Source organism: Oncorhynchus mykiss, chromosome 2 (assembly GCF_057628025.1).
Source record: "Oncorhynchus mykiss isolate SJ-2025 chromosome 2, ASM5762802v1, whole genome shotgun sequence".
Lineage (NCBI taxonomy): Eukaryota > Metazoa > Chordata > Actinopteri > Salmoniformes > Salmonidae > Oncorhynchus > Oncorhynchus mykiss.
In genome coordinates this window covers 17,133,175-17,148,571 of record NC_143023.1, presented here as the reverse complement: position 1 = coordinate 17,148,571, position 15,397 = coordinate 17,133,175, and the positions used below count along the sequence as shown (strand labels likewise).

General features: G+C 45.4%; 1 protein-coding gene across 1 annotated transcript; it reads left to right on the top strand.

The window, feature by feature from the left end:
* The first annotated feature begins 5,777 nt into the window (after positions 1-5,777).
* LOC110536375 (uncharacterized) lies at positions 5,778-15,159 on the top strand. Its single transcript, XM_036940026.2, has 6 exons — positions 5,778-6,032; positions 8,398-8,750; positions 8,957-9,032; positions 9,298-9,376; positions 10,027-10,207; positions 10,294-15,159. Exons 2-6 carry the CDS (start codon positions 8,400-8,402, stop codon positions 10,858-10,860), a joined length of 1,254 nt encoding a protein of 417 aa, XP_036795921.1. The 5' UTR covers positions 5,778-6,032; positions 8,398-8,399; the 3' UTR covers positions 10,861-15,159.
* Positions 15,160-15,397: the final 238 nt, after the last annotated feature.

The following is a 15,397-nucleotide window of genomic DNA, read 5'->3' as shown; positions in this document are numbered from 1 at the left end:
TAACCTACATCCTTTCCTCTTCCAATTTGCGCTCAGCACTGTGTAGTTGGCCGTTCAAACGTGCAACCATTGAGAAATGTTATGCAATTGCCATGACCTCTAACAGCTTTCTATTGGCTCGGGAACATCGTAGAGGGCGTGGCGAATGCATTTCTCCCTATTCCATTGGTTACACATTTGTGAAGGGGGCGTGGCCTACTGGCTTCATTCACAAATCTCCGCTTGAGCGCCTCTTGTTCATGAGCGCGAGGAACTTAAAGGACCCGGCACATCTTCAGAGCGACACGTTTCCCGATCAGCAGTGTGTGTTTGCCCTCCATTAGTTTATTCCTGCCGTCGTTATCATATCATCAGAACACAGAGATTAAATAGATAACATTCCTGTGTGTTCTCTGCTTGCCAAACTGTTGTTATGGACTGTGGTCTCCCACAGCCAAACAATGTGCAGGTGCCAGGTGCAGACCACGTGAGAACACAGCCTGGAGAGAGAGAAGGCTAGTTAGTGTCTGATGTCCCCCTCTAGTCTTCTGGCTTGGCTGTCTAATAGGAGCCTGATACAGCACTGTTAAACTGGGATAGAGAGGGAAGGGGAGGAGATGTGCAGTTTACATAATCCTTCTGTATAGTGTTCCTCCAAGAGGTATACTACAAAGCAAATCAACTTGTCTAAATATTCTGAAATAACTTTTACATAAAAAAAAAGATAAACTTGAAATGGGCATGGTCGAATTGACTTAACAACAAATAACACACATCTAAGTTTAGCTTCCTTAAAGAACCATAAAATCAACAGTACTTTCTGGCTATTTATCAAAGTTAGCTGGCTAACTGCTTTGTAGTATCTATCCTTCAGGTTTATCAGTTTACTGGTGTCTGATCTGTCACTACCCTCACTGACCTGGCCTCTAGTTCTACCTACAGACACCCACCACACATTTACCACACATATCCTTCAGGTTTATCAGTTTACTGGTGTCTGATCTGTCACTACCCTCACTGACCTGGCCTCTAGTCCTCCCTACAGACACCCACCACACCTTTACCACACATATCCTTCAGGTTTATCAGTTTACTGGTGTCTGATCTGTCACTACCCTCACTGACCTGGCCTCTAGTTCTACCTACAGACACCCACCACACCTTTACCACACATATCCTTCAGACAGACCTTTTACAACAACAACGGACGTAAACTCATCGCACCCAAAATGTGACACCTACGTGCATCAACGTTCTACAGTCATGGCGTCTCAGCCTTTTCTAACCAAGGAAGTTTTCTAGGTTCCAGTCTTTCTAGTTTACTTCTCAAGCTCTGACCCTCTGGCGTATGTTAGTTCCCATGAGTCACAGTCAGCTTGTATTCCACCCATACCTGTGCTCTTCTCCATTACTTACACCATTAATACACATTGTATAGGGCTACAGAACCCTTTATTTACATCAACTACAGCTTTACTACACTGGAACTCTCATATCACAGGGAGAGCACCTGTCACTCAACCAGTTGTCCTGTCATCTTTCACCCTGGCTTTTCCCCTCCTGTCAGCCACCCAGTCATCTCAAAATAGAAAAAGATTAGATTATATCAAAGATTTTCATATTGACTGATCTAATATCACTGATCACTTTCTGGCATAGCACCCAGCTAAAGAACATTTATCCAAGAAACACTTCTGTAACTCGTCTCTCTACTATGTTATTGAACTTTAACACAATCAGTCATCAGCAGCTAGCGAGGCTCCGACTCAAGCTCTGTAGAGCCTATTGGAACTCACTGCCCCCGGTTGAGAATGCCTGAAAACACACAGACCCTAGATATGGGGGATGGGTAGAGAGGGGGGTGGGTAGAGAGGGGGATGGGTAGAGAGGGGGAAGGGTAGAGAGGGGGATGGGTAGAGAGGGGGAAGGGTAGAGAGGGGGATGGTAGAGAGGGGGAAGGGTAGAGAGGGGGATGGGTAGAGAGGGGGGTGGGTAGAGAGGGGGAAGGGTAGAGAGGGGGGTGGTTAGAGAGGGGGTGGGTAGAGAGGGGGATGGGTAGAGACGGGGAAGGGTAGAGAGGGGGATGGGTAGAGAGGGGGAAGGGTAGAGAGGGGGATAAGTAGAGAGGGGGATGGGTAGAGAGGGGGATAAGTAGAGAGGGGGATAAGTAGAGAGGGGGATGGGTAGAGAGGGGGATAAGTAGAGAGGGGGATAAGTAGAGAGGGGGAAGGGTAGAGAGGGGGATGGGTAGAGAGGGGGATGGGTAGAGAGGGGGATGGGTAGAGAGGGGGATAAGTAGAGAGGGGGATGGGTAGAGAGGGGGATAAGTAGAGAGGGGGAAGGGTAGAGAGGGGGATAAGTAGAGAGGGGGAAGGGTAGAGAGGGGGATGGGTAGAGAGGGGGATAAGTAGAGAGGGGGAAGGGAAGAGAGGGAGATGGGTAGAGAGGGGGGTGGGTAGAGAGGGGGATAAGTAGAGAGGGGGATGGGTAGAGAGGGGGATAAGTAGAGAGGGGGAAGGGTAGAGAGGGGGATGGGTAGAGACGGGGGTGGGTAGAGAGGGGGATGGGTAGAGAGGGGGATAAGTAGAGAGGGGGATGGGTAGAGAGGGGGATAAGTAGAGAGGGGGAAGGGTAGAGAGGGGGATGGGTAGAGACGGGGGTGGGTAGAGAGGGGGATGGGTCGAGAGGGGGAAGGGTAGAGAGGGGGATAAGTAGAGAGGGGGATGGGTAGAGACGGGGGTGGGTAGAGAGGGGGATGGGTAGAGAGGGGGATAAGTAGAGAGGGGGATGGTTAGAGAGGGGGATAAGTAGAGAGGGGGATGGGTAGAGAGGGGGATGGGTAGAGACGGGGGTGGGTAGAGAGGGGGAAGGGTAGAGAGGGGGATGGGTAGAGAGGGGGGTGGGTAGAGAGGGGGATAAGTAGAGAGGGGGAAGGGTAGAGAGGGGGATGGGTAGAGAGGGGGATGGTAGAGAGGGGGAAGGGTAGAGAGGGGGATGGTAGAGAGGGGGATGGGTAGAGAGGGGGAAGGGTAGAGAGGGGGATGGTAGAGAGGGGGATGGGTAGAGAGGGGGAAGGGTAGAGAGGGGGATGGGTAGAGAGGGGGAAGGGTAGAGAGGGGGATGGGGAGAGAGGGGGAAGGTTAGAGAGGGGGAAGGATAGAGAGGGGGATGGGTAGAGAGGGGGATGGGTAGAGAGGGGGATGGGGAGAGAGGGGGAAGGGGAGAGAGGGGGAAGGGTAGAGAGGGGGATGGGGAGAGACGGGGGTGGGTAGAGAGGGGGATGGGTAGAGAGGGGGTGGGTAGAGAGGGGGATGGGTAGAGAGGGGGAAGGGTAGAGAGGGGGAAGGGTAGAGAGGGGGATGGGTAGAGAGGGGGAAGGGTAGAGAGGGGGATGGGTAGAGAGGGGGAAGGGTAGAGAGGGGGGTGGTTAGAGAGGGGGATGGGGAGTGAATGATAATGAGAGAGAGATTTTCCTTTTAGTACTTTATTTGCACATCGTTACAACACTGTACATATATTTGAAATGTCTCTATTCCTTTTTAACTTTTGTCAGTGTAAAGTTTACTGTTAATTTTATATTGTTTATTTCACTTTTGTTTATTATCTATTTCACTTGCTTTGGTAATGTAAACATGTTTCCCATGCCAATAAAGCCCTTTTAATTTAATTGAATTAAGAGAGAGAGAGAGAGAGAGAGAGAGAGATCGGGAGAGGTAGTGGGTGGTCGTACTCGTCAGCACCAGTGAACCCTGTGTAGGGGAGGATCACTGAGTTCATTCTGCTTTGGAATGTATGGAGGAGGAAAGCCCTTGTATTGACTTAGGACCTCACGTTAGCCTATATATAAACACCCAATAACCCACCATCATAAAGGACCTCACGTTAGCCTATATATACACACCCAATAACCCACCATCATAAATGCCAAGAGTGTGCAAAGCTGTCATCAAGGCAAAGGTTGGCTACTTTGAAGAATTTAAAATATAAAATATATTTTGATTTGTTTAACACTTTTTTGGTTACTACATGATTCCATATGTGTTATTTCATAGTTTTGATGTCTTCACTATTATTCTACAATGTTGAAAATAGTACAAATAAAGAAAAACCCTTGAATGAGTAGGTGTGTCCAGACCTTTGACTGGTACTGTAATGCCCAGAAAAACACCAGCAAATCTGAAAGTGATCCCTGTTTCACATCAAACCAATTAAGATATTATTAAATAAAAAGTAGCTCATACATTGCTGTACTATTTAAATAGTTAATGTTAACAACTCATTTTTAGAGCGATATGATGATAGATGTATACACAGTGTAACGATGGCCAGGTTTTCGCCAACAGGGACAGTGAATGGGAAATGGCCAGGTTATGCATGTCACATGTTGAAGAGGAGTGTTGCTGAGTTCATAGTGAGCTGGATGTATGGGGAGAGGAAGTAACCTAACACTACATATACTGTATGCTATACACTGTATACACACCCAGAAAACAGCAAATCTGAAATTATTTCCAGTTTCACATCAAAGCAATTAACACCTTTATTAAATCAAGAGTATCCTATACATTATTGTTGTGTGTGTGTGTGTGTGTGTGTGTGTGTGTGTGTGTGTGTGTGTGTGTGTGGGTGTGGGTGTGTGTGTGTGCTATTGTGTGGTCTCTGTGTGTGTTTGTCAAATCAATCAAATAAAAACGAATTGCATTTTACACATGTTCCCGAATACGAGTGAAATGCTTGCTTTTACAAGTCTTTCCCAACATTGCAGAGTAAAACAAAATCTAATAAAAAATCAGGAGGAATAAAATACACAAATACACAAGTGTGTGTGTGTGTGTGTGTGTGCGTGCGTGCGAGCGTATGTGTGTTGCATGGTGAAAAGGAGGGTCATTGGGTTAATGTTTAGCTGTATCTATAAGGGGATGGAAAGCTTTAGGTCCCTAAGCACCGTATGCTATATGCCTCTGTGACTATATTGGCTTTCCATGCCTAGAAGACCATATCAAATCCTAAAGTGTTTACTATTTGACCATAAAACACACAGTGAGTGAGGAGAATATTTGCATTGTTGGGAAGTTTGTGTTACCTGTCCACACATCTCTTTATTGAAAACACATCTACACATTTCTGACTTATTGAAAACCATTATTGCCTAACATTGTCCTTATGCAGTACAAAACAACACAAACAGCCACATTCACAAAAAAACATACTGGCATGGATTCTACAGGCTGTCACAGCCCATAATAACTGTATCAATGTGATCTTCGTTCTCCTATCTGTTCCTGAGGTAGCCTATTCCACACATTGATAATGACTTGTGGTTTCTCTAGATCAGAACGATGAGAACAGAACTCTGTTCCAGACCCGGTGTGAGGTGTGACCTTGAATGGTGCCGCGTAATCACGTGCGCACTTCTCATGTCCATGAGAGAACCTTTAGCCCACCAGAGTTATAGGTCTGCCTAATATAGCATTTAGGACTAGACCATCAGGTACAAATTAGTCAGCATATTGGCCTACACCTCTATCCTAAATGTTTTATACAATATAACTAATTTTTATTCTAGGCATTCATTATAATAACTATACAGGCCTAAAGCGTGCTTGTGTGCGTATGTTTACACCGCTCAGCCGTAGTAGACTGAGGCACGAGTAGACTACCCACTCAGCCCTAACCACGAGCCCCACATGCATGGGCGGGGCTTTGAGTGCCCCGCTGACCCACCAATCAGCAGGCAGTAAAGAATTCACTGGCTGCATGGATCCACCAATGGCGTTTGTAACTTCAGACGAACAACCAATAGGGCACGAACAAATGTGGGCACGTGTATCCGTGCACATGTTGAAGATCGTAAACCGTGGAGATAGAAAGAACTAGCAAAGAGGCACACCAATGAAGGTCCGGTGATCGCAAGAGGAAGGAGACTGCCGACCTGATGTTCCAACGAGTGTGAGACAAATATCGCCAAGTGGGTTACAGAGATAGACGTTATCAAGGCCGTTTCTGGCAACCGTGGCCTGTTCTACTGCTGTTATTTTGTTGCAATATTTCAGGTGAGTGTTCTCTTTAAAATGTTACATTGCTACATTCCTGCGCGGTTTACGGAATTTACTGTGATGGGCTATACCAGAGACATGATACAATGTTTCCTTAATTACGTTCGTTGTATTTAGTGTAGGCTACTCCTGATTTGTTACATCGTTGATGGTTGATGTAATACAGTGTTATAGAGCTGTAGGCTAGCGTTCATTCTAAAAGCATGGAACAATTGCTAGGCCTTTGTCAACGTCAGACTATAACATAATATATTACATTTGTCAGTGTCCGTTATAAGTATAATTATTGTGCTTAGTGTCATTTGTGTCAGTTGTAATGTTTGTGTTTGTCATGATCATGGGCCTCAAACACACACACACACACACACACACACGCACGCACACACACACACAGACACACACACACACACACACACACACACACACACCACACACACACACACACACACACACACCACAGTCAAATTCCCCCGCAGCCTACATACCTACACGGGGCCGGGCCAACACACACACACACCGAGAGAAAAAAGAAGCTGAGGAGTGTATGGGTTTTGGCTCATATGATGCAGTGGGTTGATCCATTGGTCCATGTTACGTCTTTGTATTACATAATATTGGCATGCATCCAGACATTCATCTTTACATTCCCACAAAGTCTACCCAAATGATAGGCGTAATTGGGAAAGCACAAGTCCCAGGAAAGAGCCACCATAGTTATAATCAATCTGTTATAATCGATTTTAGGATTGTTACAATTATGTTACCCAAGTGTACTGTGGTCCTTTTCTTGTAAAAATCCCAACTTCTGTGACAGACTATTAAACAGTGAAGTGAATTAATAAGTCTGTCTGTGTGTGTCTGTGTGTGTGTGTGTGTGTGTGTGTGTGGAATCAAAACAAATACAAATTGTAACGTGCTGAATATGATGTGTGTAGACTTTAACTTTACCGTGAAATGCTTACTTGTCTTTCCCAACAACGCAGAGTTAAACATCATTAAAATCAAGAGGAATAAAATACACAATTACACAAGTGTGTGTGTGTGTGTGTGTGTGTGTGTGTGTGTGTGGTTATAAAACTCACAACTTCTGTGACAGACTATTAAACAGTGAAGTGAGTTAATAAGTCTGTGTGTTTGTGTGTGTGTTTGTGTGTGTGGATGTGTGTGTGTTTGTGTGTGTGTTTGTGTGTGTGTGTGTGTGTGTGTGTGTGTGTGTGTGTACATTGCAGACGGACTATTATCACAGAGGGTTTTCTCTCTAGCAGAATGTGTGTGGCGAGACTTTATCAGTGAGTGTGTGGGGTGTGTTAAACGGTATGTTGTGTGTGTGTACATTTGTGTGCGTGGAAGGTGTATATACGAAAGTGTGTATTTTTGGGTGGTGGGCGTTAGACCCTGTGTGTGTGTGTGTGTGGAGATACTAGTGTGCTCTTGTTACCCCTCTTAATGTAGTCTGAGATCACAAACCAACAGGGACTCCCAGATTAGAGAGGGGGGGAGAGAGAGAGGGGGGTACTGTCTACAGAGGAGGGGGTTAGAGGGGAGGAAAAGAGAGGAAGAGATGGGAGGCAGACAGAAAAACAGAGGAGGGGGGTGGTATAGTGAGTGAATCAGAGTGAGGGGGGATGGAGAGAAAGAGCGAGTAAGAGGAGAGGAGCGAGAGAGAGCGAGAACCCCGGAGGCCGAGGAGGAGAGAGACCCAGCCTGCCTTATTGGATTCTACTACTGCTTATTCTACTCACACCCTTCCCCCTCGCGTTTCACTCTCTCTTTCCCCATCTCCTCGCCCTCAATGGGAGCCAGACATGCACTGCCATTGTGTGCCTACTGCATACCCCCAGTCACGCTCCACATCATGTTTAACTAGGCCACTGGTAGACCCACCATTTTGAATTGCTGTTATTATTTTGGGGTTGTAGGATTTAAAAAAAATGTCTCCCCTAAAGCAATTTCCACAGCAATGTCGCTCCTCCTCTTTCAATCAATTTCAATTGAAGGGATTTATTGGCATGGGAAACATATGTTTACATTGCCAAATCAGGTGAAATAGGTAATAAACAAAAGTGAAATGAACAATGAAAAAAAATTAACAGTAAACATTACACTCACAAAAGTTCCAAAATAATAAAGACATTTCAAATGTCATATTATGTCATATTAAGTGCAAAAGGGAAAATAAATAAACATAAATATGGGTTGGATTTTTCTTTCTCTCCGTTGAATATACAATGTCATTTGGCTGTTGTCATAGAGTACACATTTTGTTACTTGGCAGTTATTCTAAATCTTTTCTCTGTTTACCCCACTCCCCCCTGCTCTCTCGCCTCTCCCCCTTCCCCTCTCTCTCTCTCCAATCACACAGTGATGCAATCACAGGGCAGCACTTCCTCCCAGCCCTCTGTTGATTCACTGAGCTCCAGTGACAGCTACCTGTTCAACCACTCTGAGCAGGCGGAGGATGACACTGATGTCTTCCTGTCTGAACGCTCCCCCGCCGTCATCCTCGGCACTGGGGGCATGGTCAGGGGCAACGGGAGTGCCGGGGCAGAGAGTCCCGAGTCCCAGTGGGCGTGTGACGGCTTCACTGACCGCGAGGAGGAGGAGTCACAGGGTTCAGAGGTCACTGGAGGTCACCCCAGGGTCACAGCTGAGAGACAGAGAACAAGCGAGACGGAGAGAGAGAAGACAGAGGGAGACCTGCTCTTTGCCCAGAAGGTGAATGTCAGAGAGAGATGAAGGGATTGGGATGGAAGACAGGGATATATAACTAATCTTCCTACAGATGTTTGAGACTGAACCAACTTCAGAGACCACAGTACTGTACCCCATTAATAATCATCCCTCCTCTTTCTCTCTCTCTCTCTCTCTCTCTCTCTCTCTCTCTCTCTCTCTCTCTCTCTCTCTCTCCCCCTCCCTCCCAGTGTGCTGAGCTGCAGGGGTTTGTAAGGCCCCTACTGGAGCTGCTGAATGGACTGAAGGGGGGACGATTTGACCGTGGTAAGCACCATTCTCCTACACTGGTGTGTGATGCTGCAGCCGTATTGATCTAGTCTGTATTGATCTAGTCTGTATTGATCTAGTCTGTATTGATCTAGTCTGCAGCTACTGTGTCTGTAGTTTTCATCTGTAGGCGTATTGGTGTGTGTGTCTCGTGTCTGTGTGTGGATGTCTGGTGTGTGTGTTTGTGTGTGTGTGTTGACTGTAGCGTGTCAGACAGTGTTACAGTGAATGCTGACTGGAGGATTGTGTATTTGATTGACAGGTCTGAGTAGTTTCCAGCAGAGTGCAGCCATGGACCGCATCCAGAGGATCGTAGGGGTCTTACGGAGACCCAGCATCGGGTAAGGCCACACACACACACACACACACACACACCTGTTTATGTGCATACTGGACTAAACCCTGCACTACTCAGTTTCAGCATTCTGTCACAACAGCAGAAAAAGAGAGATTTCATAATAAGTAGTCCAGTTTGAATGTTTAGAGAGAGAAGTGGATTTAGTCTGGATCTGTGTTTAGTAGATGAGAACAGGAAAGTTAATGTCCATGCTATTCTTAGAAGGGTTGTTTTCTAAGCCTTATAATCTTCCTCTCTCTATCTCTCCATTCTCTCCTCCCTCTATCTCTCCATTCTCTCCTCTCTCTCTATCTCTCCATTCTCTATCTCTCCATTCTCTCCTCATCTCTCCATCTCTCCATTCTCTCCTCCCTCTATCTCTTCATTCTCTCGTCCCTCTCTCTTCATTCTCTCCTCCCTCTATCTCTCCATTCTCTCCTCCCTCTATCTCTCCATTCTCTCCTCTATCTCTTCATTCTCTCCCCCTTTATCTCTCCATTCTCTCCTCTCTCTCTATCTCTCCATTCTCTCCTCCCTCTATCGCTCCATTCTCTCCTCCCTCTATCGCTCCATTCTCTCCTCCCTCTATCTGTCTATTCTCTCCATCTCTCCATTCTCTCCTCCCTCTATTCTCTCCTCCCTCTATCTCCACAGGGAAAAGTATATGAACACTCTTCTCCAGGTGGAGACTATGCTGAAGATGTGGTTTCCACAGGTGTCCCCCTTTGCCCCACCTACCGCCCCTACCCTCTTCCCCCCTCACCTCTCCCCCCGGGACAGCCCCAGCAGCACCCCCCCACACAGGCACAGAGACCAGTCGCACATCCCTGTGAAGGTAAGAATACACAAACACTCACGCGCGCACTCACAATAATATGTTGATAAGTTGTGGCTGACAACATTCTCTCTGTCTCTCTCCAGAAGCGCAGACTGAGTTGGTCAGACACAGACTCTGACACCCCCCCTCCTGTACTCTTTAAGAGGCTCACCGCCAGTGGAGGAGAGAAGATGGGGAAGGAGGGGGGAGAGGTCACCTCTGCAACTTCAGGGGTACCCCCACACCCCCAGGACCCCACCATCGACCAAGAGAATGAGAGAAAGGAAGACGAGGACAGCAAAGAGAGAGAGGGAGAATCATCAAGCAACAAAGCAGGGCTCTATTCTGAGCCCGGTCCCACCTCGGTCCTTGTAGTGCCCATCCTTTCCCCCTGGAAACCAATGGAGGGGAAACAGCTGCTGCCTGTCATGCCACCTCCCACCACCAGGGGCAGTCCAGCCATGCAGGACAGCGTAATCTCTTCCACCACGCCCTTCAACAACCTCCAAAGCCAGCAGCAGCCAATCGGGTGCCAAAGCCAGCCTGTTGCCGGGAAGACTGGGAAAAAGACTGTAAAGACCTGTCAGGGGCGGGTCCAGGCTCATTCAATCACGGCAAAGCCTTTGAAAAGGGGGGAGTGTAAGAGCAGGGTTAACCCCGCCCCTTTATAGACCTGATGCACTGAGCACACTCTGCCCAGCAGGCTAGTGTGACTACGTCAACATGCTAAAGCTGCTGTGATAGGGAGAGTCAGGGGTAGAAATGGTCTGCAGTCCAAACACTTTATGTTTAGCCCCTGAGCCCTCGTACTAGCCACTCTCCCTTGGGGGAATCCCCTTTGAAACCGGATGCAATTTGATTGCCATCTTAAGTGGAGGTCCAATTCACTAACGTTTCCCCCTCGGCCCTCGATTTAGCTCGAGGGAGCGAGTGAAGAACTTTGATCACTTGCGGGGTTTATATGACCCACAATTCAATGCAAATTGTAGTCATGTATCATACTCCGGTGGCCGCGAATGTCACGTTCACTCATCACGGCTGCATTTTCGGCCTGTCAGACAAAATGATGATTCTAGCTTGCTATATATATATATGACATTGATTTTAGCGTTGCCAAATTGGCTTAGTCTCGTAGTGAGGAGCCTATAAAACCTAGCTAGCTTCATAAACATATTTTGGGGAATTCTGAAATGTATTGCAATAAATGACCAAACTAAAAAACTAGCTAGCCAGCTATGGAGAACTTTAGCTAGCTAGCTAGCTACGTTAGCTTGCTAGATACATGAATAGCTTTAAGTTGGTTGTTTTTAAGCTCAACTTCCAGATTTCCACTAAGGATGTTGCCTCCGATCATCACTCTCTAATTTGAATTTGGACTGCAGCCATAGGTTTAGGTGCTGATGAGTTTTCTTAATGATGGATCTTTTGCAACTACCTAAACGCAATTAGGACCATTAATGAAAATGATATCTGAGAGACTACAGTTATTACAACGAGGGCAGAATGTGTCCTTGTGAATCATAATCACAGTTCCATAACAATCAGATTTTTTTGCACAAATAGTGGTTGTAGATTGGAAGGTTGGTAAGCACCTCTTATAGCCCATCGCTTGTTTATAGAATATTGGATCTCTGATTGACCGAATGGTATACTCTCTTACTCCACTTAAGAAAAGGTAAATGCCACTATGCAAACTTAATCGAAACACTGTTGGCTTAGGGATATTTGGGTTTCAGGTGGGTGGAGGTGAGATGTGACGAGGAGAGGATGGTTAGAAGGACAGGTGGAATAAGATTTGGGGATTAAGGATAGTTATATTCCTGGAATGATATTCCTGGAATCTCCTCAGAGATGATGCTTCCAGTGAATAACAGCAGACAGACAGTTCAATAGACTGAGGCATTACGGATAGAAGTGAGGAATAATCATTAGACTACTGAATGACCTCTAGAGCTGAGTAACAGCAGACAGACAGTTCAATAGACAGGCATTCCGGATAGAAGTGAGGAATAATCCAACTAGCCAGATGCCATTAGACTACTGAATGACCTCTAGAGCTGAATAACATCTAAGAGGACGTGGCAGGGACCTCTACTGAAGTCTAAAGAGGTTTAGAATCGATTCAATGTCAATCCATCAACATGACACAATCTGTTTGTGAAGACGAATGCAAGGTGTTTTGGGTGAAGATCAATTATGACTGTGAAACGAATGAACCACAACTGGGTTTTATTCTGTGTGGAGAAATGTGAAGCGGGTTATCCGTTAAACAGTAAATCACATTTCAATGGCCTAACCGGTAGGGGATAGAATACCAAACAGACCTTAGATCAGCTTCTAGGGACAACTTAATCCTTTAAATGGCTCAGTGAGAGACTCTAAAGACCACCCTGAGAGAAGAGTCCACTCACAGACAGACAGAGACAGACATCCTGTTTATTTATTCACATGTTGACTTGACAACGCTGCATTTATTTATTACCTTTATTTATTAATTGGCAGCTGTGTTTCTCTCTTTGAACTTACAATTGGTTGACCGATTGGTTGACTGATGCTCTTGGGAAAGTTGCTGTACAGCGGTTTGTTTGTGGTTTTTACTGTTATGATGGGACAAATTTTAGGGGGATGATTGGACTTTTGTGCCTTTACCAAATAGGATGTGTACAAAAAAACAAAGCATTTTATTCTTTCAAAGCATTTTCTACTGCATTTTGATAATTTGCTTGTCTTTCTTAATAGCACAGCGCACAATCAGTCGAATAACACAGTACACAACGCCTAATTCCTGCCTTCAATCTCTTATCTGGCTTCCAGGGGTCTGTTGGGCAAAACTAGCTACCTACAGATCCCACAACAGCAAGGCAACCTCTACTCCAAGCTGTGCAGTGGTCATGTGTACAACACAATAGTATTCTATACATATACATCATAGTCTTCTATGAACTAACGACAGTGGCTAATTTATTTCCGTTTTTAGATTGACAGTTGCCTCTTCTCCTGGGTGTATTTTATAGTTGATTATGTAGGTCTGACTGGAGGATATGATCAGCGCTTGCTATCTCCTGGGTGTATTTTATAGTTGATTATGTAGGTCTGACTGGAGGATATGATCAGCGCTTGCTATCTCCTGGGTGTATTTTATAGTTGATTATGTAGGTCTGACTGGAGGATATGATCAGCGCTTGCTATCTCCTGGGTGTATTTTATAGTTGATTATGTAGGTCTGACTGGAGGATATGATCAGCGCTTGCTATCTCCTGGGTGTATTTTATAGTTGATTATGTAGGTCTGACTGGAGGATATGATCAGCGCTTGCTATCTCCTGGGTGTATTTTATAGTTGATTATGTAGGTCTGACTGGAGGATATGATCAGCGCTTGCTATCTCCTGGGTGTATTTTATAGTTGATTATGTAGGTCTGACTGGAGGATATGATCAGCGCTTGCTATCTCCTGGGTGTATTTTATAGTTGATTATGTAGGTCTGACTGGAGGATATGATCAGCGCTTGCTATCTCCTGGGTGTATTTTATAGTTGATTATGTAGGTCTGACTGGAGGATATGATCAGCGCTTGCTATCTCCTGGGTGTATTTTATAGTTGATTATGTAGGTCTGACTGGAGGATATGATCAGCGCTTGCTATCTCCTGGGTGTATTTTATAGTTGATTATGTAGGTCTGACTGGAGGATATGATCAGCGCTTGCTATCTCCTGGGTGTATTTTATAGTTGATTATGTAGGTCTGACTGGAGGATATGATCAGCGCTTGCTATCTCCTGTGTGCTTCTTGGCGCTCGTCAAACTTAAAAACGTGAGGATCAGAGCTAAAAGGGAGACAGTATGAATATTTATTTTGCACCATCATCGTAAGCTGCTATACATAATAGGACTAAAACATGATTGAAATATTCCTCATAACAAATCATTAATACACATGTATTTACTAATGACACATATGCCATTCAGCAGACGCTTTTTATCCAAAGCGACTTACAGTCGTTCGTGCATACATTTTCACATATGGGTGGTCCCTGGAATCAAACCCACTGTCCTGGCATTGCAAGCACTATGCTCTACCAACTGAGCTCCAGAGGAAATACACGATACAGGGTTTACAAAGAGTTTACTTATACTTAATCAACTGTTTATATTCAGAGCTTCCAGTAAAGCACTGCTAAAACAAGTTCATATGGTTGCATCCATACTCCCTATAGCTTTCTCCAAGGAGAGCCACAACTGAACACACAATCACTGGTAGCCTCCATGTTACCTACCTACTGTCTTTACTTGGGGCTGGGGGATGTTTTTATGCTTGAGGTATAAGTTGCTCTTAACCACAGGTCTATGATCAGATTTTTCCTACCCCCAATCCTAACTTTTACCATTAGGGGTTGAAAACACCTGATCCCGGGCCTGTGGTTAAGGGCCACTTCTTCCTACTTGTGTTTTTTATACAGCTGTTTTGTGACAGAGAAACTGATTGCACAGATTTTTGTGATCTCTTTTCCATGTATGTTTTCTACTGCAGAGACCACCGCTGATTGGTCAGAAATAATATGTCTTGTTTATTTCAACTGCCTTTTTATATCTTAGTAGATGCTGTACTCACCCCCTCTACTCCTCCCCCTCTCTATCCTCCGCCCTCCCTTCTGCTCCTCTCTATCCTCCTCCCTCACTCCTCCCCTCTCTCTACTCCTCCCTCCAACCCTCTACTCCTCCCTCCCTCCTCCTCTCTATCATCCGCCCTCCCTCCTCACCCTCTCTCAACTCCTCCCTCCTTCTCTGCCACATTCTACTACTTTTGCCCTCCTCTCTTTCTCTCATATCTGTTCATCCCTTTCTCTCCCTCTCTTACCTTCTCTCTCACTATTTCTCTGTTTCTCACTCTTACTCTGCTGTCACTCTGTGTTACTCTTCGGAGTACTTTTTACATTGATGGCACAAAAATAAAATCTTTTAATAAATGAAACTTTTGAAGATTAATTTTTTGTGTTCTCTGTTATGTGTGTATGCATGGGTGTTGGTATGTTGGGTTAGAGTGTGTTGGGTTAGTGTGTATTGGTATGTGGGGTTAGAGTGTATTGGGTTAGTGTGTTGGTATGCTGGGTTAGAGTGTGTTGGTATGTTGGGTTAGAGTGTGTTGGGTTAGTGTGTATTGGTATGTGGGGTTAGAGTGTATTGGGTTAGTGTGTTGGTATGCTGGGTTA

Excerpts from the sequence above, each read along its gene's own strand:
- LOC110536375 (XM_036940026.2), top strand. The coding sequence starts at position 8,400 with ATGCAATCACAGGGCAGCACTTCCTCCCAGCCCTCTGTTGATTCACTG. Across the intron at positions 8,751-8,956 it reads ACCTGCTCTTTGCCCAGAAG|TGTGCTGAGCTGCAGGGGTT; the intron begins GTGAATGTCAGA and ends CCTCCCTCCCAG. Across the intron at positions 9,377-10,026 it reads TTACGGAGACCCAGCATCGG|GGAAAAGTATATGAACACTC; the intron begins GTAAGGCCACAC and ends CTATCTCCACAG.